This window comes from Pseudorca crassidens, chromosome 7 (genome assembly GCF_039906515.1).
Source record: "Pseudorca crassidens isolate mPseCra1 chromosome 7, mPseCra1.hap1, whole genome shotgun sequence".
Lineage (NCBI taxonomy): Eukaryota > Metazoa > Chordata > Mammalia > Artiodactyla > Delphinidae > Pseudorca > Pseudorca crassidens.
In genome coordinates this window covers 100,241,940-100,266,177 of record NC_090302.1, presented here as the reverse complement: position 1 = coordinate 100,266,177, position 24,238 = coordinate 100,241,940, and the positions used below count along the sequence as shown (strand labels likewise).

At 39.2% G+C, this 24,238-nt stretch overlaps 1 protein-coding gene across 2 annotated transcripts in view; it reads right to left on the bottom strand.

The window, feature by feature from the left end:
- PIWIL2 (piwi like RNA-mediated gene silencing 2) overlaps positions 1-24,238 on the bottom strand; it is an 86,888-nt gene that overhangs the window by 60,243 nt on the left and 2,407 nt on the right. For both annotated transcript variants that reach the window (XM_067745119.1, XM_067745120.1), the window contains exons 4-9: positions 23,803-24,009; positions 23,072-23,182; positions 20,666-20,783; positions 20,087-20,211; positions 18,947-19,027; positions 18,544-18,657 (exon numbers count right to left, since the gene is read on the bottom strand). In XM_067745119.1, the coding sequence (XP_067601220.1) occupies positions 18,544-18,657; positions 18,947-19,027; positions 20,087-20,211; positions 20,666-20,783; positions 23,072-23,182; positions 23,803-24,009 (756 nt within the window). The remainder of the gene's footprint in view (positions 1-18,543; positions 18,658-18,946; positions 19,028-20,086; positions 20,212-20,665; positions 20,784-23,071; positions 23,183-23,802; positions 24,010-24,238) is intronic.

Here is a 24,238-nt window from a genome sequence, read left to right as displayed (position 1 = left end):
TCTGGGAAGATCCCACATGCCGCGGAGCGGCTGGGCCCGTGAGCCATGGCCGCTGAGCCTGCGCATCCGGAGCCTATGCTCCGCAACGGGAGAGACCACACAGTGAGAGGCCTGCGTACCGCAAAAAAAAAAAAAAAAAAAAAAGAGGCCGAAGGATAAAAGATCAATATACAAAAATCAACTGTATTTCTATACACTTGCAATGAACAATCCAAAAATGAAATTTAAAAATTCAATTTACAAAATCCTCAAAAAGACTAAAATACCTGTACTTAGGAATAAATGTGAAACTTATACTCTGAAAACTACAAAACACTGTTTAAAGAAATTAAAGAAGATCTAAATAAATGGAAAAACTCTTCTGTTCATAGATCAGAAGACTTAATTTTGTTAAGATGGCAATACTCTTCAAATTAATCTACCGATGCAACAGATCCCTATCAGAATTCCAGTTGACACATTGGTGGAGTTTGACAAGCTGATTCTAAAATTCATATACAGTGCAAGAGATCCAGAATTGTCAAAACAATCTTGAAAAAGAACAAGGTTGGAAGACTCGTATTTCCCAATTTCAAAACTTAATACATAGTAACAGTAACAAGACAGTGCGGCACTGTATTAAGACAGTCATATAAACCAATGGAACAGAACTGAGAGTCCAGAAATAAACCCATGTGTTGAACTGATTTTCAACAAGGGTGCCAAGAACATTCAGTGGAGGAAAAAACAGTCTTTCCAATAAATGGTGCTGAAATAACTGGATATCCACATGCAAAAGAATGAAGTTGGACCCCTACCTCATACCACATACAAAAATTTATTCAAAATAAATCAAAGACCTAAATATAAGAGCTAAAACTGTAAAACTCTCAGAAGAAAACATAGGGGTAAATCTTTATGGCCTCAGATTTTGCAATGGATTTTTACATGACACCAGGAACACAAGCAGCAAAAGAAAAAACAGATAAACTGGACTTCATGAGACTGAAAATTTTTGTGTTTCAAATGACTTTATCAAAAAACTGAAGAAAACCTACAGAATAAGAAAAAATTCCCAAATCATGTATCTGATAAGAGACTTGTATCTTGAATGTATAAAGAAATCTTGCAACTCAGTAATAAAAAGGCAAATGACTCAATTTAAAAAGCAGGCAAAGGATCTGAATAGACATTTCTTCAAAGAGGATATACAAATAGCCAATACGCACATAAACAGATTTTCAACATCATTAATCATCAGGGAAATGCAAATCAAAACCACACCATTTCCCATCCACTTGGATGATTAGAATCATAAACACAGATAATAATAAGTGTTGGTGAGGATATGGACAAATCGGAACCCTCACACACTGCTGATGGGAATGTAAAACAGTACAGCCACTTTGGAAAACAGTGTGGCGGTTCCTCAAATGGTGAAACATAAAGCTAACACATGATCCAGCAATTCCACTTGTAGGTATCTACAGAAGAGATGAAAACGTAAGTCTACAAGAAACACCTGCACGTGAATATTCATAGTAGCATTATTCATAATAGCCCGCGAAGTGAAAATAACTCAAATGTTTGTCTATAAACGAATGTATAAAACAAAATAAGATACAACCATTCAATGCAATATTATTCAGCCACTGAAAAGGAATGAAGTACCTATACAGGCCACAACACGTATGAACCCTGAAAACATTGCTAAGTGAAAGATTATTACACATATATTATGTGATCCTATTTACATGAAATGTCCAGAATAGGCCAATCTATAGATATAGAAAGTATATCAGTGGTTGCCTATGTCTGGGGGAAAATGAGGGAATTAAAAAGTGATGGCTAAGGGGTGCAGGATTTCTTTTTCTATTTTTTTAATAAATTTATTTATTTTACTTATTTTTGGCTGCGTTGGGTCTTTGTTGCTGTGCACGGGCTTTTCTCTAGTTGTGGTGAGCGGGGTCTACTCTTTGTTGTGGTGCGTGGGCTTCTCAGGGCAGTGGCTTCTCTTGCTGTGGAGCAAGAGCTCTAGGCGTGTGGGTTTCAGTAGTTGCGGTGCACAGGCTTAGTTGCTCCGCGGCATGTGGGATCTTCCCAGACCAGGGCTCGAACCCATGTCCCCTGCATTGGCAGGTGGATTCTTAACCACTGTGCCACTAGGGAAGCCCCAGGATTTCTTTTTGAGGCCATGAAAATGTTCTAAAATTGACTGTTCAGATGGATGTACAGCTATGTGAATATATTAAGCCACAGTTAAAATGGGTGAATTGAATGGTGTGTGAATCATGTCTTAATAAAGCTGTTAAAAAATATCACACATAGGGCTTCCCTGGTGGCGCAGTGGTTGCGAATCTGCCTGCCAATGCAGGGGACACAGGTTTGAGCCCTGGTCTGGGAAGGTCCCACATGCCGCGGAGCAACTGGGCCCGTGAGCCACAATTACTGAGCCTGCACGTCTGGAGCCTGTGCTCTGCAACAAGAGAGGGTGCGACCGTGAGAGGCCCGCGCACCGCGATGAAGAGTGGCCCCCGCTTGCCACAACTAGAGAAAGCCCTCGCACAGAAACGAAGATCCAACACAGCCATAAATAAATAAATAAATTTAAAAATTCATGACATATGTCAATATTAAAAATATATATATCACACATATTAATTACTTCACAGTTTCACTGGGTCAGTAATTTGAGTGTGGCTTAATTGGGTGCCTCTGGTTCAGCATCTTGCAAGGCTGCAAGCAAGGTGTCAACCAGGGCTGCAGACATCTCAAGCCTCAACTGAAGGAGGATCTGGTTCTAAGCTCACTTCATTGGGGTGCTCCACAACCTGGCAGCTGGCTTCCCCAGGGTGAGTGACCTGAGACAGCAAGAGAGAGCACCCAAGACAGACACCATAGTCTGTTTATAATCTCACTTCAGAAGTGACATCCATTGACACCAAAAGCAAAGGCAACAAAGGCAAAATTAACAAGTAGGACTACACCAAACCAAAAAGATTGGGACTTCCCTGGTGGCGCAGTGGTTAAGAATCTGCCTGCCAATGCAGGGGACACGGGTTCAATCCGTGGTCCGGGAAGATCCCACATGCCGCGGAGCAAATAAGCCCGTGCGCCACAACTACTGAGCCTGTGCTCTAGAGCCCGCGAGCCACAACTACTGAAGCCCGTACACCTAGAGCCCATGCTCCGCAACAAGAGAAGCCACTGCAATGAGAAGCCCGCGCACCGCAAGGAAGAGTAGCCCCCGCTCACCACAACTAGAGAAAGCCCACGCGCAGCAACAAAGACCCAATGCAGCCAAAAATTAATTAATTAATTAAAAAAAAAAAAACACCCATTTCTCTTAAAAAAAAACAAACCCAAAAGCTTCTGCACAGCAAAGGAAACCATCAACAAAATGAAAAGAAACCTACAAAATGGGAGAAAGTATTTGCAAATCACATATCTGATAAGGAGTTAATATCCAAAATATATAAAAAACTCACATAACTCAATAGCAAAAAAAAAAGCAAACAATCTGATTAAAGAATGGGCAAAGAATCTGAACAGATATTCTTCCAAAGACGACATACAAATGGCCAACAGGTACATGAAAACGTGCTCAACATCACTAATCATCAAGGAAATGCAAATCAAAACCACGAGATCACCTCACACCTGTTAGAATGGCTACTATCAACAATACAAGAAACAAGCGTTGGTGAGGATGTGCAGAAAAGGGAACCCTTATACACTTTGGTGGGAATGTAAATTGGTGCAGCCACTATGAAAAACAGAATGGAGGGTCCTCAAAAAACTAAAAACAGAACTACCATATGATTCAGCAATTCCACTTCTGGGAATTTACCTGAAGGAAATAAAAACACTAACTCAAAAAGATATATACACTACCATATTTGCAGCATTATTTACAAAAGCCAAGACCTAGAAGCATAAGTGTCCATGAATAGATGAATGGAAAAAGGAAACGTATATATATGTATACACACACACACACACACACACACACACACACACTGCAATATTATTCAGCTATAAAGAAAAGAAGGAAATCCCACCATTTGTGACAACACGAATGGACCTCAAGAGCATTTATGTTAAGTGAAATAAGGCAGACAGAGAAAGACAAATACTGTATGATTTCATGTATGTGTGAAATCTAACAGAAAGGAAGGGAGGGAGAGAGGGAGGGAGGGAGGAAGGAAGGAAGGAAGGAAGGAAGGGAGAAACCAAACCTTCAATTCATACAGAGAACAGATTGGTGGTTGCCAGATGCAGGGGGTAGGAAATAGGTAAAATGGGTGAAGGTGGTCAAAAGGTACAAATTTCCAGTTATAAAATAAATATGTCCTGGGGTTGTAATGTACAACATGGTGACTATAGTTAATAATAGTATACTGTATATTTGAAAGTTGCTTTCAAATCTTAAAAGTTCTCACTACAAGAAAAAATTTGTTCATGTCTGGTAATGGATGTTAACAAGACTTACTGTGGTGATCATTTTGCAATATATACATACATTATGTTGTACACCTGAAATTAATATGACATATGTCAATTACATCTCAATTTTTTTAAAAGTAATATTCTATCCAATCCCTTTTGTCATTTTTTTTTTTTTTTTTTTTTTGCGGTACGTGGGCCTCTCACTGTTGAGGCCTCTCCCATTGCAGAGCACAGGCTCCAGATGCGCAGGCTCAGCAGCCATGGCTCATGGGCCTAGCTGCTCCGCGGCATGTGGGATCTTCCCGGACCGGGGCACGAGCCCGTGTCCCGTGCATCGGCAGGTGGACTCTCAACCACTGCGCCACCAGGGAAGCCCTGCCATATCTTTTTTTAAAACTGTAGTATAGTTGATTCACAATGTTGTGTTAGTTTCACGTGGACAGCCAAGTGATTCAGTCATACATATATATCTATTCTTTTTCAGATTCTTTTCCATTATAAGTTATTACAAGATATTGAATATAGTTCTCTGTGTTATACAGAAGGTCCTTGTTGTTTATTTTGTATACAGTAGTGTGTATATATTAATTTTAAACTCCTAATTTATCCCTCCCCATCTTTCCCCTTTGGTAACCGTGAGTTTGTTTTTTTATGTCTGTGAGTCTATTTCTCATTTGTAGATAAGTTCATTTTTAACTTTTTTTTTAAGATTCTACATATAAGTCATATCATATGATATTTGTCTTTCTCTGTTGACTTACTTCACTTAATATGATAATCTCTGGGTCCAGCCATGTTGCTGCAAGTAGCATTATTTCATCCTTTTTATGGCTGAGTAATATTCCATTGTGTGTGTGTGTATACACACACATCACATCTTTATCCATTTATCTGTCAGTGGTCATTTAGGTTGCTTCCATGTCTTGGCTATTGTAAACAGTGCAGCTGTGAACATTGGGGTACATGTATCTTTTCAAATTAGAGTTTTCTCTGCATATATGCCCAGGAATGGAACTGGTGGATCATATGGTAACTCTGTTTTTAGTTTTTTAAGTAATGGAGGTTCCTCTATACTGTTGTCAATTGTGGCTGCACCAATTTACATTCCCATCAACAGTGTAGAGGAGGGTGCCTTTTACTCCACACCCTCTCCAGCATTTATTATTTGTAGACTTTTTGATGATGGCCATTCTGACCAGAGTGAGGTGACACTTCATTGTAGCTTTGATTTGCATTTCTCTAGTTTTGATTTGCATTTCTCTAATAATTAGCAATTTTGAGCATCTTTCCATGTGTCTGTTGGCCATCTGTATGTCTTCTTTGGAGAAATGTCTATTTAGGTCTTCTGACCATTTTTTAATTGGGTTGGTTGTTGCCGTATTTCATTCATTAGAAACAAAAGTCAATAAATCCAGCCCACACTCAGGGGGGCAGGAGGAGTTGATTACAGAAGGGCCAAGCAGCAGAAATACTGGGAAACCACATCTAGACACATTACAGGTATTCCTCAGAGATACTGTGGTTAAGTTACAAACTGCAATAAAGCGAGTATTACAAAGCAAGTCCCTCAAAATTTTTGGTTTCCTAGTGCATGTAAAAGTTGCATCTGATGAAACTGTAAACTCACAGATGTTCAATGAGCCCCAGTAATTTAAAAAATATAAAGAAAACTAAAGGCAGTTTTTAATCAAATTGATTAAATCAAGTTGGTTTAATCTGAAAAACAGTCTAAGAAGAAAAATTATGCAGGATAACACAGATAAGAATGATAGCAAACTTCTTTGTGGAGACATGGAAAGCCAGAAGAGGAGTGCCATCTTTGAAGCTCTGAAAGAAAACAATTTTAAGCTAAGATTCCATACTCATCAAAAATATCTTTCAAAAATGAAAGTGAGGGCTTCCCTGGTGGTGCAGTGGTTGAGAGTCCGCCTGCCGATGCAGGGGACACGGGTTTGTGCCCCAGTTCGGGAAGATCCCACATGCCGCGGAGCGGCTGGGCCCATGAGCCATGGCCGCAGAGCCTGTGCGTCCGGAGGCTGTGCTCTGCAACGGGAGAGGCCACAACAGTGAGAGGCCCGTGTACCGCAAAAAAAAAAAAGAAAGTGAAATAAACACTTTTTTTAAAAGTTGTGTTTACACTATACTGTGGTCTATTAAGTGTGCAATAGCGTTGTCTAAAAATTGTACGTATCTTAATTTAAAAATACTTTATTGCTAAAAAATGCTAACCATCATCTGAGCCTTCAGCCAGTTGTAATCTTTTTGCAATAGTAATATCAAAGATCATTGATCACAGATCACCATAACAAACATAATATCGATAAAAAGTTTGAAATATTGTGAGAATTATCAAAATATGACAGAGACGCACAAAGTGAGCAAATGTTGTTGGAAAAATGGTGCCAACAGACTTTTTTGATGCAGGGTTGCCACAAACCTTCAACCTGTAAAAAACACCATAATGCATAGCGCAATAAAATGAGGAATGCCTGAATAGCGAGACTGCTGAAAACCAAAGGCAAAAAAAAAAAAAAAAACATATAATACCTTAAACAAACAAAAAGATATGTCATTAGCAGATTCCACACTAAAGGAAATACTACAGGGGGTTCTTCAAGCAAAGGGAAAATAAGATAGAATCCTAAGAGATGCAGAAGAAATGAAGAACAAATAAAATTTCAGAATACTGGAGTAAAGAGGGGCTCCCAAAACTCCCAAGGGAGCATGTGGGAGAAACATAGATTCTGGAATCAGAAATCAGAATGGAAGATGGCAGAGAAGGAAGACTCTGAGCTCACCTCCTCTCATGGACACACCAATATTACAACTATTTACAGAGCACTACTGATAAGAAAGATGGGACTCTACCAGAAAATTATCTTCTACAACTGATGATATAAAGAAGGAAGCACAATGAGATGGGTAGGAGGAATGGAGTTCTGATATAATCAAGTCCCATACCCCTGGGTGGGTAGCCCACAAACAGGAGGATAATTACAATTGCAGAGGTTCTCCCCAAGGAGTGAAGGTCTGAGCCCTGCACTGGGCTTCCCTGCACAAGGGTCCTACACTAGGAAGATGAGCACCCAGAATGTTTCACTTAGAAGGCCAGTGGGGCTTATTTTCAGGCGATCCAAAGGGCTGTGGGGAATAGAGACTCCACTCTTAAAGGGCTCACACAAAATCTCACATACTCTAGGACCCAGGGTAGAAGCAGTAATTTGAAAGGAGCCTGGACCAGACCTACCTGCTTATCTGGAGAGTCTCCCAGAGAGGCAGGAAGCAACTCCAGCTCACACTAGGCACACGGACACTGGCAGCATTTTGGGGAGCTTGTTCTACCACATGAACGCTGGTGCTGGTAAGCACCACTTTGGAATCCTCCCTCTAGCTTGTCAGCCTCAGGACCCAACCCCACACCTCACCCACCAGCTTGTAGGCACCAGTACTGGGATATCTCAGATCTGGCAACTACCCAGGCAGGGAAACAGCCACATCCACCAGCAGGCAGGCTACCTTAAAGACCCGCCTGAGCTCACAGCCACCACTGGACATGACCTTCTCCACCAGATGGCCTATGACCTGGCTCCACACACCAGTGAGCCAGCACTATCCCTAGGACCCCCTGGGCCCCATTCCTGCATACCAGCAGGCTGACACAGCCCCAGGAGGTCCTGGGCCCCAGCCCTACCCACTAGCAGGCCAACACCAGCTCTAAGATACCTTGGTCTCTTCAGCCAACCACTCCAGGAACCAGTCCCACTCACCAATAGGCTGGCATCAGCCTTAGGACACCCCAGAACCTGCAGTCAGCTGTGTCAGGAACCAGCCCCAATCAACTGGGAACACCAGTCTCACAAACACCTATGCCAGAAGCCAGTTGTGCTCACCAGTGAGCCAGCACTCGTCCCAGGACACCCTGGAGTTCCACAGCCAGCCACCTTGTGACTGGTCATGCCAATCAGAGGCTGGCAGCCTCTGCACAATGCAGGGCCTGGCAACCAACTGGACCAGGGCCAGCCACGCCTACCAGACCACCCACAATAGTCAGTCCACCACAACTGAAGGACCCATGCAGCCCACATGGGGACACCCATAGGGCATACAGACCAGAGGGGACCAAGCTGCTGGGACACATAGAATGTCTCCAAAAAAAGCCACTCCACCAAAGTCAGGAAATATAACCAACCTACCAGATACATAGAAATAGCAAGTTAGGCAAAATGAGGCGACAGAGGAACATGGCCCAAATGAAGGAACAAGATAAAACCAGAACTAAGTGAAGTACAGACAGGCAATCCACCTAGTAAATAGTTGAAGGTAATGACCATAAAGATGATCAAAGAACTCAGTAGAAGAATGGATGAACAGAGTGAGGAGTTTAAAAACGAGTTAGAATACATAAAGGAAAATCAAAAGGAGCTGAAGAATACAGTAACTGAAATGAAATATATACTAGATGGAATCAACAGTAGATTAAATGATACAGAGGAATGGATCAGCAAGCTATAAGTCTGAGTAGTGCAAATCACTGAAGCTGAACCAAAAAAAAAAGCAAAAAGAATAAAAAGAAATGAGGACAATTTAAGAGATCTTTGGGACAACATCAATTGCAATAACATTCGCATTATAGGGGTCCCAAAAGGAGAAGAGAGAAAGAAAGGGGGTAGAGAGCATATCTGAACACATAATAGCTGAAAATCCCCCTAACGTGGGAAAGGAAACAGACATCCAGGTCCAGGAAGCACCAGAGAGTCCCAAATAGGATCAACCCAAAGAGGACCATACCAAGACACACTGTAATTACAATGGCAAAAATTAAAGATAAAAAGAGAATACTAAAAGCAGCCAGGGAAAAGCAACAAGTTACATACAAAGGAACTCCGTAAGGCTATCAACTGACTTTTCAGCAGAAACTCTGCAAGCCAGAAGGGAGTGGCACAAGAGACACTGCTTTGGGAAACAACCCCGGTGTTCTCCTTACTTGCTGCAAGTAATAATAAATCCTTCCCTCTCCCAGAAAAAAAAAGGAGGGGGGGAGTGGCATAATATATTTAAAGTGATGAAAGGGGAAAATCTAAAACCAAGGACACTCTAACCAGCAAGGTTCTTGTTCAGATTTCATGAAGAGATCAAAAGCTTTATAGACAAGCAAAAGCTAAAAGAGTTCAGCACCACCAAACCAGCTTTACAAGAAATGTTAAAGGGATTTCTCTAAGCAAAAAAGAAAAAGCCACAACTACAAACATGAAAATTATGAAAGAAGAAAGCTCACTGGTAAAGGTAAATATACAGTAAAAGTAGAAAATCAACCACATACAAAGCTAGTAGGAAGGTTAAAAGACAAAAGCAGTAAAATCATCTATATCCACAGTTAGTAGTTAAGTGATACACAAAACAAAAAGATAAAAATATGATATCAAAAACAGTAATCATTGGGGGAGAGGAGTAAAAAATGCAGAGCTATTAAAATGTGTTTGAAATTAAGACAGCTGCAACTTAAAATAATCATATATATAAACCTCATGATAAACACAAACCAAAAATCCATAATAGATATACACAAAAAAGAAAAAGGAATCCAAACATAACACTAAAGATAGTCATTAAATCACAAGGGAAGAGAACAAAAACAGAAAAACATAACAAAAAAGAACTAAAAAACAACCCAAAACAATTAAAAGAATGGCAATATGTACATACCTACCAATAATTACTTTAAATGTAAAGGCACCAAATGATCCAATCAAAAGACAGAGGAGCTGAGTGGATACAAAAACAAGACCCATATATATGTTGCTTACAAGACACTCACTTTAGATCTACAGAGATACACAGACTGAAAGTGAGATGATGGAAAAGTACTCTGTGCAAATGGGAATCAAACGAAAGCCAGGGTAGCAATACATATATCAGACAAAATAGACTTTAAAAACAAAGACTGTTAAAAGAGACAAAAAAGAACACTACATGATGATCAAGGGATCAAGCCAAGAAGAAGATAAAACAATTATAAATATATATGCAACCAACATGGGAGCACTTAAACACATGAAAAAGTACGAACAGACATAAAGGGAGAAATTGGCAGTAACACGATAATAGTAGGGGATTTTAACACCCCACGTACATCAATGGACAGATCATCCAGAAAGAAAATTAGTAAGGAAACACTGACCTTAAATGACACATTAGACCAGATGAACTTAATAGATATATATATATAGAACATTCCATCCAAGAGCAGCAGAATACATTCTTTTCAAGTACATATGGAACATTTTCCAGGGTACATCACATGCTAGGCTACAGAACAATTCTCAGTAAATTTAAGAAAATTGAAATCATATCAAGCATATTTTCTGACTATAACACTATGAGACTAGAAATCAACTACAAAGAAAAGAAAACTGCAAAAAACCAAACACGTAGAGGTTAAACAATAAGCTACTCAAAAAGGCGTCACTGAAGAAATTTTAAAAATACCTGAAGACACATGAAAAAAACCCCACAATGATCCAAAATCTATGGGACACAGCAAAAGTAGTTCTAACAGGGAAGTTTATAGTGATACAAGCCTATCTCAAGAAACAAGAAAAATCTCAAACAACCTAACCCTACACCTAAAGGAACGAGAGAAAGAAGAACAAACAAAATCGAAAGTCAGTAGGAGGAGAGAAATCATAAAGAACACAGCAGAAATAAACGAAATAGAGACTAAAAAGGCAACAGAAAGGATTAATGAAACTAAGAGCTGGTTCTCTGAATAGATAAACCTTTAGCTAGACACATCAAGAAAAAAAGAGTGCCCAGATCAATAAAATCAGAAGTGAAAAAGAAGTTACACTGTCACCACAGAAATACAAAGGATTACAAGAGATTATTACAAACAACTATGTGAATAAAATGGACAACATAGATGAAATAGACAAATTCCTAGAAATGTACAATTTCACAAGATTGAACCAGGAAGAAATGGACAATCTGAGCAGACCAATTACCAGTAATGAAATTTCAATAATAAAAAAACTCACAACAAACAAAAGTCCAGGACCAGACGGCTTCACAGGTGAATTCTATCAAAAATTTATACAAGAGTTAACACCTATCCTTCCCAAATTGCTGCAAAAACTTGCAAAGGAATGCAAATTCTGAACTCATTCTATAAGGCCAGTGTCACCTTCATACCAAATCCACACAAAGATCTCCCCAAAAAAGAAAATTATAGGCCAATATCACTGAAAAATATAGATACAAAAATTCTCAACAAGATATTAGCAAACTGAATTCAACAATACATTAAAAGGATGTATATACTATGATCAAGTGGGCTTTATTCCAGGGATGGTTCAATATCCACAAATCAATCAGTGTGACACACCACATTAACAAACTGAAGAATAAAAATCATATGATCATCTCAGTAGATGCAGAAAAAGCTTTCGACAAAATTCAACACCCACTTATGATAAACTCTCTAGAAAGTAGGCATAGAGGGAACCTACCTCAACATAATAAAGGCCATATAATGACAAACCCACAGCCACCATTGTTCTCAATGGTGAAAAACTGAAACCATTTCCTCTAAGATCAGGAACAAGACAAGGTTGCCCACTCTCACCACTATTTTTCAACATAGTTTTGGAAGTCCTAGCCACAGCAATCAGAGAAAAAAAAGAAATAAAAGGAATCCAAATCGGAAAAGAAGAAGTAAAACTGTCACTGTCTGCAGATGACATGATACTATACATAGAGAACCCTAAAGATGCCACCAGAAAACTACTAGAGCTAATCAATGAATTTGGTAAAGTAGCAGGATACAAAATTAATGCACAGAAATCTCTCGCATTCCTATACACTAATGATGAAAACTCTGAAAGAGAAATTAAGGAAACACTCCATTTACCACTGCAGCAAAAAGAATAAAATACCTAGGAATAAACCTACCTAGGGAAACAAAAGACCTGTATGCAGAAAACTATGACACTGATGAAAGAAATTAAAGATAATACAAACAGATGGAGAGATATACTGTGTTCTTGGAAAGGAAGAACGAACATTGTGAAAATGACTATACTACCCAAAGCAATCTACAGATTCAATGCAATCCCTATCAAACTACCAACAGCATTTTTCACAGAACTAGAACAAAAAATTTCACAATTTGTATGGAACCACAAAAGACCCCGCATAGCTAAAGCAATCTTGAGAAAGAAAAACGGAGCTGGAGGAATCAGGCTCCTGGACTTCAGACTATACTACAAAGCTACAGTAATCAAGATAGCACAGGCACAAAAACAGAAATAAAGATCAATGGAACAGGATAGAAAGCCCACAGATAAACCCATGCACATATGGTCACTTTATCTTTGATAAAGGAGGCAAGAATATACAATGGAGAAAAGACAGCCTCTTCAATAACTGGGGCTCAGAAAACTGGCCAGCTACATGTAAAAGAACGAAATTAGAACACTCCCTAACACCATACACAAAAATAAACTCAAAATGGATTAAAGACCTAAATGTAAGGCCAGATGCTATAAAACTCTTAGCGGAAAACAGAAGCAGAACACTCTATGACATAAATCACAGCAAGATTCTTTTTGAACCCCTCCTAGAGAAATGGAAATAAAAACAAAAATAAACAAATGGGACCTAATGAAACTTAAAACCTTTTGCATAGCAAAGGAAACCATAAAAAAGACGAAAAGACAACCCTCAGAATGGGAGAAAATATTTGCAAACAGAGCAACTGACAAAGGAATTATCTCCAAAATATACAAGCAGCTCATGCAGCTCAACATCAAAAAAACAACTCAATCCAAAAATGGACAGAAGACCTAAAAAGACATTTCTCCAAAGAAGATATGCAGATTGCCAACAAACACACGAAAAGATGCTCAACGTCACTAATCATTAGAGAAATGCAAATCAAAACTACAGTGAGGTATCACCTCACACTGGGCAGAATGGCCATCATCAAAAAATCTACAAACAATAAATGCTGGAGAGGGTGTGGAGAAAAGGGAACCCTCTTGCACTGTTGGTGGGAATGTAAATTGATACAGCCACTATGGAGAACAGTACGGAGGTTCCTTAAAAACTAAAAATAGAATTACCATATGATCCAGCAATCCCACTACTGGGCATATACCCTGAGAAAACCATAATTCAAAAAGAGTCATGTACCACAGTGTTCACTGCAGCACTATTTACAATAGCCAGGATATGGAAGCAACCTAAGTGTCCATCAACAGATGAATGGATAAAGAAAATGTGGTAAATATATACAATGGAATATTACTCAGCCATAAAAAGAAACGAAACTGAGTTCTCTGTAGTGAGGTGGATGGACCTAGAGTCTGTCACACAGAATGAAGTAAGTCAGAAAGAGAAAAACAAGTATCATATGCTAACACATATATATGGAATCTAAAAAGAAAAAATTGGTTCTGATGAACCTAGGGGCAGGACAGGAATAAAGACGCAGATGTAGAAAACGGACTTGAGGACACGGGGAGGGGGAAGGGTAAGCTGGGACGAAGTGAGAGAATGGCACTGACACATATACACTGCCAAATGTAAAACAGATAGTGGGAAACAGCTGTATCGCACAGGGAGATCAGCTCAGTGCTTTACGACCACCTAGAGGGGAGGGATAAGGAGGGTGGGAGAGAGATGCAAGAGGGAGTGGATATGGGAATATACGTATGCATATAGCTGATTCACTTTGTTATACAGCAGAAACTAACACAACACTGTAAAGCAATTATACTCCAATAAAAATGTTAAAAAAAAAAACATAGAGGGCTTCCCTGGTGGCGCAGTGGTTGAGAGTCCGCCTGCTGATGCAGGGGACACGGGTTCGTGCCCCGGTCTGGGAAGATCCCACATGCCGCGGAGCGGCTGGGCCCATGAGCCATGGCTGCTGAGCCTGCGCGTCTGGAGCCTGTGCCCCGCAACGGGAGAGGCCACAACAGTGAGAGGCCCGCGTACTGCATTAAAAAAATAAATAAATAAAATAAAAAATAAAAAAAATTTAAAAAAACATAGAAAACACAATGAAATAGCACCTCACACTTGTCAAAACAGCTATCATCAAAAAGACCACAGATGGGGCTTCCCTGGTGGTACAGTGGTTAAGAATCTGCCTGCCAATGCAGGCGACACGTGTTCGAGCCCTGGTCCAGGAATATCCCACATGCCACAGAGCAACTAAGCCCGAGCGCCACAACTACTGAGCCACAACTACTGAGCCTGCGCTCTAGAGCCCACGAGCCACAACTACTGAAGCCCGTGTGCCACAACTACTGAAGCCCATGCGCCTAGAGCCCGTGCTCTGCAACAAGACAAGCCACTGCAGTGAGAAGCCCACGCACAACGAAGAGTAGCCCCCACTCGCTATAACTAGAGAGAGCCCACGTGTAGCAAAGAAGACCCAATGCAGCCAAAAATAATAAATAAATAAAATAAATTTTAAAAAGAAAAAAAAAGACCACAGATAGCAAATGTTGGCAAGGATGTGGAGGAAAGGGAACCTCTGTACACTGTTGGTGAGAATATAAATTTGTGCAGCCTCTGAGGAAAACAGTATTGAGGTTCCTCAAAAAACTAAAAATATATCATATGAGCCAGCAATTCCACTCCTGGGTACATATCCAAAGAAAACACTAATTCATAAAGATGCATGCAAACCACTGTTCACAACAGCATTATTATTATTTACAATAGTCAAGATATGGGAGTAACCTAAGTGTCCACAAACGAATGGATAAAGAAGAACTGAGATACATACATACACATACACACACACGAGTGCACGCGTGTGCGCGTGCGCGCACACACACTGCAATACTACTTAGCCATGAAAAAAGAATGAAATTTTGCCATTTGCAACAATATGGAAGGATCTGGAGGGTATTATGCTTAGTGAAATGAGTCAGAGAAAGACAAATACTGCATTTTATCACTTACATGTGGAATCTAAAAATACAGACTAGTGAATATAACAAAAAAGAAAGAGACTCACAGAGAGAACAAACTAGTGGTTACCAGAGGGTAGAGGGAAGCGGGGAGGGCAAGATAAGGGCATGGGATTCAGAGGGGTCCCAACTATTATGTACAAAATAAATAAGCTACAAGGATATACCATACAGCACAGGGAACATAGTCAATATTTTATAATAATTTTAAATGGAGTATAATCTATAAAAATTTTCAATCACTTCATTGTACATCTGAAACTAATGTAATACTGTAAATCAACTATACCTCAATAAAAAATAAACTTAATTTCAAAAAAGAAATCAGAATGGCTTTAGATTTTTTCAACAGTAAATCTGAAAGCAAAAAGAAAATGGAGCAAAACTGCAGTGGCATTTTCTCGAGAGCTCAACAAAAATATTCTGAAATTAATCTGGAAAATAAATGTGAAAAATAGTTATAGGAAAGAAAAAGGAAGATAGTGGATATAAGAGCAAGGTAGAAGGACTTGCCTTACCATACTAAAATATATTACTAACCATAATAATTTTTTAGAAGTGTAGTACCTACACAGCATTTAACATATCAAATCTAAAATTAAAATATGAAAAAAAAGAAGGGATGAAGCAATATTAAAATCAAGTTTGGGCTTGCTCAAAAGGTACAAATAAGGTAAAAAAGATATAAGGATGGTGTAAGAGGTGGTTGTTTACTCACTTACAGAATGAAAAAGTGGAAAAATTCAGAAATAAGGTGTATTCAAATAGAGCGGTACTATGAGAACACCCAAAGAGTTAAATTTAAATAAGGAAATAGTCTCACTGTGAAAGAATATGTGAACATGAATAAAGATTATACCAAAGGAAAAAAAAAAAATGGAACCATGATTTTTAAATTCCAAGGGAAAACTATCTCCAAACTCAAATTTTATGCCCAATCAAACTAAGGTAAAATAAAGAGATTTCAAACACCTAAGAGCTCAGCAACAAGAGAGTAAACCAGGAAGAAGTCGTCATGGGATCGAACTACAGGATACCTGTGGTGAGAGGGAAAGGGAGTCATCGCCACAGTGAAGGGGAATCCCAGACAGTAACTATCAGCTACGCTGGAGAGCAACCAGTCCAGTGTCACTGAACACTCTCCCTAGTCAATATCAATCAAATTGCCAATTGACTTTCTGTCTTATTTTCACTAAATTATTCAAAGTTTCACACGAAGGAGTAAGGGGGGGTACAGAATAAAAATTCTGAAAACAGAATTCCTTGACAAATAATAAAACCTAATAAAACTGCAATAATTAAAACAGTATCACACTGGTTTGAACCAGTGGTTCAAAATGAAATATTCAGAAATAAATCCAAGTATTTTAGCATTTGATAGTGATTTAAATCTAAAGAAAAATGTTTTTCAATAAATTGTGTAACGGTACCAAAACAATCATTATGATCCTAACATCACACCAAGTTCCAGAAGGTTTAAAACATTGGAAATTAAAACAAGTAGACCTTTCTAAGTAGAAAAACAAAGACCATAAAGTAACCATAAAGAAAAAAAGAGTGAATTTAAAGACATCTATTTTTATGTAATAAACATTCTTGAACACTTACTACAGGCTAGGAATAAACTACGTCTGGGTGTACTATGAGAGAGAAAGAGAGATGGTCCCCACTATCAAGGAGAGTGAGTCTAGGAGAGACAAAATAATTAATTACAAATTCAGTCAAAAAGGTCTGAGTCTTCCTTAACCTCTCTCTTTCTCTCACACTCCACCACCCAGTTGGGAAATTGACTGAACGCTACTTTGAGAACATATCCAGAGGCCAACCCCTTCTCACCACCTTTACTGCTGCCACCCCCTCATTTCTCCACTGGATTATTACAAGAGCTTCCTGGCTGGTCTCCCCACTTCTACCCCATCCCACCAAACCTATTCTCCACGCAGTAAGTAACAAGAGGGATCCTTTCACAACTCAAGTCACATTGTGTCACTCCTTGGCTACAAGCCCTATGTTTCACTCACACTAAAACCGAAACTCTTGACAACAGACTTACAAAGCTCTATATCCTCAGCTCTTCCTTCCAACTACTCTATCCTTCCACTGCCCTCACCTCACTTGCTCTGCTCTAGCCACCCTGGCTTCCCTGCTGCTCCTTGAAGAGCCAGACATATTTCTGGCTTAGGCCTTTACCTCAGCTGTCCCTCTAACAAGAATTCCCTTAGCCCAATTATTTACCTGGCTAACTCCTTCACCTGTTCCAAGTGTTGGTTCAAATGAGCTTGACATGTTACTGAAATGACAGCTCTCTCCCCTCTCCATCCCACCCCTAGTCCTCCTGATCTCTCCTACCCTGTGTTCTATCTTTTCTTTCCTCCATACCTCTTATCACTTCTAGTACCCTATACAATTTACTTATCATGCTTATTATTTACTATTTATCTCACCTGACTACAATGCAAACTCCATGAGGAGAGGGATCTTTGTTTTGTTAACTGATAAGTTCCAAAACTCTGGTACAAACTGGAGCGCTATACATATATGTTGATGGAATGAATGAATTTATCAGATAAGCAAAGATTATAAGCTTGGTAATACCCAGTAGTTATACATAGCTGGTGAGAAAATAAACTAAGTAAATTTTCTAGAGGGTAATCAGTCAATATATATTTAAACATCTTATTATAGTAAATATTTCAAGTCTTTAAAATGTTCGACCTTTTCATTAAGTAATTCCACTTCTAGGTACACAACCTAAAAAAATCATAGGTGCACACAGATTTATGTATAAGACAGGATTTCATGTAACGATTACAAATTATACACACCTATATTTACTACAGTAAATATTTACTAGAGTAATACACTTAAACAAGAACTCAGGGTAGGTGTATATTAAACCAAGTCTTCGTAACCAGAGACTTACATACATTCCTCCTCAGTCTAAGTGCAGCAGGTCTCTATTCAGATGCCTATCCTGGTAGGACTCACAGAAAGAGCACATCAATTCAGCATTCTCAATCTATTCTACAATTTAAAACCCAAACGGAACAATGGCTTATCTGTATTTATTACCAGCTATTACTGAACTTCTCAGAAAATTGTTTGTTAAACGTAGATGCCACCATCCACTCACATGATGTCCAGCACAGAATCATTCCGAATGACCTTATGGGAGACATCAGCTAGCAGGAAAAGACCTCCATCTGTCCTCCGGATGCTAGCTGCATAGCCCGGCCAGATCTGCAATCTGAAGACATACGTGGCCTTTATGCTGGGGTTCTAAAAGAACCACAGATATTTCCATGCCTCCATTTGAGGCAATACTTTGAGCAGATACTGCCCCTCCCCAATAACAATGAGAAAGCAACAGGAAACAAATTAAGTCAACATCATTGTGAACTTACTGAAAACCTAAATTATGGAAAATAATTAACTCATAAACTGTACTCACTATCATAAAATACTAATATGGTGATTGCAATGAAAAATTTATTTCCAGAACATTCAAAAGTGAGGAAGAAGAAAACACCACCAACCTGTGTTGCTGCAGTACCATAGCACTTGTAGGGTCAAAGAAGTTTCTCCCCACCAGCTTCATATCTAAAAGTTTCATTACCCTGAAATAAAGAGCAAGAATGGGTTTTCTAGTAGAAGAATTAAAAATAATTAAGTTCAATTGCTCTTAGCTACATTTTCCTTTGAAAGCCTAAAAGAGCAGAAATGTTGATGCTCTTTGCACAATATAGCTTTTATGCTGAGAACACTCTAGCCAAAAGAAAAATAAAAATTACCAAAGTATTTATCTTGCAGTATATGCAACTGACTGCAGCTTTTTCTGCTAACTAGGTAACCAAAAATCAAGTTGACTTCCCAAGCTCAATTTACATTACTTTTCCCCATTAACTAAAAAGAGCACAAGAAAGTCCATTTCTGGGCTTCCCTGGTGGCGCAGTGGTTGAGAGGCCGCCTGCCGATGCAGGGGACACGGGTTCGTGCCCTGGTCCAGGAAGATCCCACATGCCGCGGAGCGGCTGGGCCCGTAAGCCATGGCCGCTGAGCCTGCGCTCCGCAACGGGAGAGGCCGCAACAGTGACAGGCCTGCGTACTGCCAAAAAAAAAAAAAAAAAAGTCCATTTCTAAATTTGTGACTATCAGTCAGGCTTAGGAAGTTATGTTTGTTCCTGGCAGTTCAGCTGACTAAGTAGAAATCAGGTTCTATGTTTCATTTTAAAAAAGGTGGTTTGGGAATAACAGTTTTATGAAAATTTGGGAGTCTTCAGAAAAGTTAAAAAATTATGAGCTGTCTGTATCCAAAAATTCAAAGGACTGGGAAAAATTCTAGCAAAAATTTTTACATGCTACCTCTTCAAGTAGCCCCAACACTGACACCATTAAATATGTACCATAAACATTTGCTTTTAAAGTTCCTGAATGAATGGAAGGAAACCAGCCCCCTCTGTCGAGCTACTTCAAACCTACTTTCATATACCCAAATCTGGACAATCACTTGAGATAACTTTTAATAAGTTAGCCTTAATGTCATCCATTTATTTATTAAATGTTTCCAAACTCATCTATATACGCACTGTATTTTAATACCATCCAAGCTTCCTGAAGAGCTCTGTTACAAATACAAGACTGAGGTTAAAGAAAATAAGACTTCAGCCGTTTCTCACCGACGGAAAACAACATTGTAGAACGGAACGCACAAGTCAGAACAGGGCTCCAGGATCTTTGTCAACTGAATCTTAATGATGATCTCGGCACTGTCAGTTTTCCTTTGACTTTTTAACTCAAGAACCTAACAAATAAACATATGCAAGTAAAGAGAAATTACAACACTACCAAGCGCTAATCTAATCCAACTGTGTTCTAGAACACTATAATATCTTAAACATGTTTTATTCTTTACTGTTACTTTGCTGTCCACACTAGACAAAATCACAGCATGACAAGTAGGACTTATGAAAGAATTTGGTAAGAGAAACCCAGTGGAGAACTAGCAATAGAGCCCTTCGAATTTGCAATCTTGAATATTCTTTGTCACTAAGGTCAAAGGCTTCCAACCACTCCTCTTAAGAGAGAAGGGACTAGAAAGAACTCAGATGTAAAAGTTTCTCAGTTTGCAATTTCTTTGTTATGGAGAAGTCTGCCTTTCCTCTCAGAATAGGAAAGTACAACTCAAATGTTCAGGGACACTATGATTTCCCACCACCCGTGCTTTGCCCCCAAGTGCACTTCCTATTTGGTCTCACTTGTTTTAGCTTAACAGGCAGATAGAGAATGGATCCATCGAAAGCAGTGATGTTTCCGGTGACAGCTTGATGGTCCTTCAACATGCCAAACTTCATGCTTTTGCACTCCACATTGGGGCTAGAAAATAATAAAGAGGATTTTATTTCAGTTTGACTTTACAGCTGTGTGGTAGGTCTGTTAGAGATGCAGTCACTTATGACTACTGCTCCATCTAGTGGTCATATTAAAATATTGAAATACATCTGACTAAAAAAAGAACTCTGACCCAAGGATACTGGCTCACAGAAAATAAAAATAACCCATAATTCCACCACCCAAACACAACTGCCTTATCATGTCAGTGTACATTCTTCGAGAGTTTAGACCAGAGGGTCAGAAAACTTTTATGGAAAGACTTTACACGTCATATGGTCTCTGCTACAACTATTCAACTCTGCTAACATAGCACAAAAGCCTCGCAGACAATATGTAAACCAATAAGTATGGCTATGTTCCAGCAAAACTTTATTACAAAAACAGGCAGTGGGCCAGATTTGCCCAGCAGGCCTGCCACAGTTTGCTAATCCCTGCTCTAGCATCTATAGAAATATACACTTTTAAAAGTATATTTTTAAAAAATATAGGATTTTACTCTAACCATTTTTCACTCACAGCAATTTCAACTTTTTATCAATTCACTGTCACAAATCTTACAGCTTTGAAAAAGTCCAGTAGCTACTTTGTACAATGACTGTCCCAACAGATCACAGTAACACACAACCTATTCTACAACTTCGAAGTTTAAACAAATCCAAGGCTAAAAAGGGTCAAGCATGTTCAAGTACATGAAGAAAGATAACATCAACAAAAAAATCAAGCGGTAATCCAATACAGTCATCGCCCAAACTAAGCACTCACATGCTAACATCACATTCCAAAATGCTTCTTCTAAAAAATTCACACATACATGGCATTATGCCCAAGACACTATATTTAAATTTGTCTTTTTAGAGCCCCATGATGTCAAGGAAGCTACAGGATGACCAGTCACGGTAATACATCCTCTCGGTATTCTCTCATCCTCTTCACATTGTGGCTTCAAAGGTCTGCATCTACAATCTCGAAATTAATAGAATCCATGTCTTCTCCAGAGCCTGGTCAATGCAGAGACCCGTGAGGAGTCTCACACTCCTTTCTGTTTCATTATCAGTTGTCAATCCATTTCCAGAGCAAGTACTCTTCCCTCTCATTAACACCCATCTCCATCCCTTACATTCCAGAACAGGCCCATTCCCACCACCTTCCCCTCTTGCTAGTTCAACTTCACCCGGTTTCCTGACTCCTTCTCTTCACTTGTCATATGTGTTCACGTCCAGTTTCTTACCTCACCGAAACCTTTAAAGCAATTATCATTCCATTTCTCATTCCTCTTACATACTTTTAAAATAAGTGGCCAATCCACTGGCTATTTCTCATGGCCCAGGCTCTCCTTTGTTCTTTTAGTCTCATTTTTTCCCCATAACACTAATAAAGCTACTAGAAAATCACCAAGGGTGCCTCTTGAAAGCAAATTCAACAACTTTTTTCCCTGTGGCCAAAGTCAACCACCTCTCCCTCATTCAAATGGGTCCTTCTTTCTGGCTTTATAACCCTGTCTTCAGGGTATTGTTCCCCTAACTGTTCCTTTCTTCTCTCTTTCATTCCACTTCTTCTTCTTGTACCAATTAATAGCTGTGCTTCAAAAATTCAGTCTTCCATCTTCCTTTTTCTCCATAAATATTCCAGAACACTCATTTATTTTCACAATTCCAGCTAATAACCTTCAGTTAATGGCTCTCCTGAGATTTTAAAAAAGAACACAGACTAATATAAATTCTTAACTTTTAAATAAGTATGATAAATCCTAAAGTTACTGATATAAAATTAAAGTTATTTTCTCTGGTTTTTTCACCCTCAAGTTTAACCCTAGACTATCACTGGTGAGCCATCAAATGCTGGTATAGCACTCATGCAGGGAGGATCCAGGTATTGTGGGGTGTGTTTTTGATACCACTGTGGGGGGGGGGGGGTCTCTTTAAGAAGAGGAATACAAAACTACAGATACAAGATAAGTTAAAAAGGTTATGAAGGGGTCTATGCAAGTAAAAGGCCCTGAACTTAAGTTTCATTAACTTTACAGAAAATCCACCTCTAATCTCATGCATAAAATTGCACCTATTAAGTAAAAATCTGGATTGGTAAAATAGCTAAACACACAAAAAAAATGTTAACTTTAAACTTATCGCAAGGATATGAATATATGAATTACTGTAGGGGGAGCTGCATCAGGAGTTATACACAAAAACAATTCAGTTATTCCTGTGGAACTATTTCATTACTGTTCTCTAAGAAGTGAACAATACAGGGGGGAAAAAAGCTGTGAATACCTGAAAGTCACATGATATTGATAAACTGCTTCATTACGACACTGTATTTTGATAAGGTTCAATCCCAAAGATTGAGGTGTTCCTTTCGATCCTTGCTTCACAAAAGGCTCTCTAGAAAATAAAAATAAAAAACAAAAGCACCCACATATGCCAAAAACAAACAAATAATCCATGCCACAAAAATGCAAAGAAAGAAAAGGAAAGGAAAGATAGATTGGGGGAAGTAGTATTTCACACTTTGCTTACAGGTACACAGACCAAGAATCAAGACATACGAAAGAAGCTTTGAAAGCCAGAAGGTAAATTCTTAGCAATCTCTAATTAGAGAAGCAAGGTCACCCTATTTGTCCTAGTAATATCACTAGAATAACTAGGCCAGCTAACTAAGAACATAAGAATTAGTTCTACAGAGAAAAATGAACTGCTGCAATGTATTTCCTAGGTAATTTCCTTATCTTCAACATGACAAAGAATTATGTCTGAATTGGGAAGGAAATGAAAAGCCATGAGTAGACTCTAGATAAATACATACTATCATCACTAACCCCATTTCACCTCATCAGGAATTGCCCCACCTCTCTGTCATTCTCCCCACTGGCAAAAAACAAAACAACCCTGCAGTACCTACCACCCAAGGAGGACTTTAGACACAACAGAACAGAGTTTGCAATACTATGCGAAGGTCTCCTCCACATCATCACCAAGCAGGGATGGCAGCACTCCTGACTTACTTTTCCTTGTGTTCTGCAGTCCCAAGTGGTGGGCAATCCAGAGAATGCAGTGGGGCTGGGGTCAGAGGTGGCTGAGATGACAGCTGGGCAGGATCCTGAGAATTCAGGCTGAGAGCACCGGGAGCCTTGTATACTCCTCTGCCTATACCACCAGCTGCTCTTCCCATCGGTAATAAAAAGGCATCCAAATTCCCTCTTCCAAGCGTTCTGAAATGTTGAAAAGAGGCAAATCAGAACTTTCTCAATCATGCTTCTATCTATGCCCTATCTAAATGAGTCCCCCAAATCTATATTCTCTTCCTGGAGGAGTCAGCAAAAGGGACCCAAGCATTGGGATTCTCTCCAAATCCAATATGCTAACATGACTTATGCATCAATTGTTATTAATATTGACTCTCAGGGCCAACTTCCACAGCAGAAATTGAGATGGAAGTTT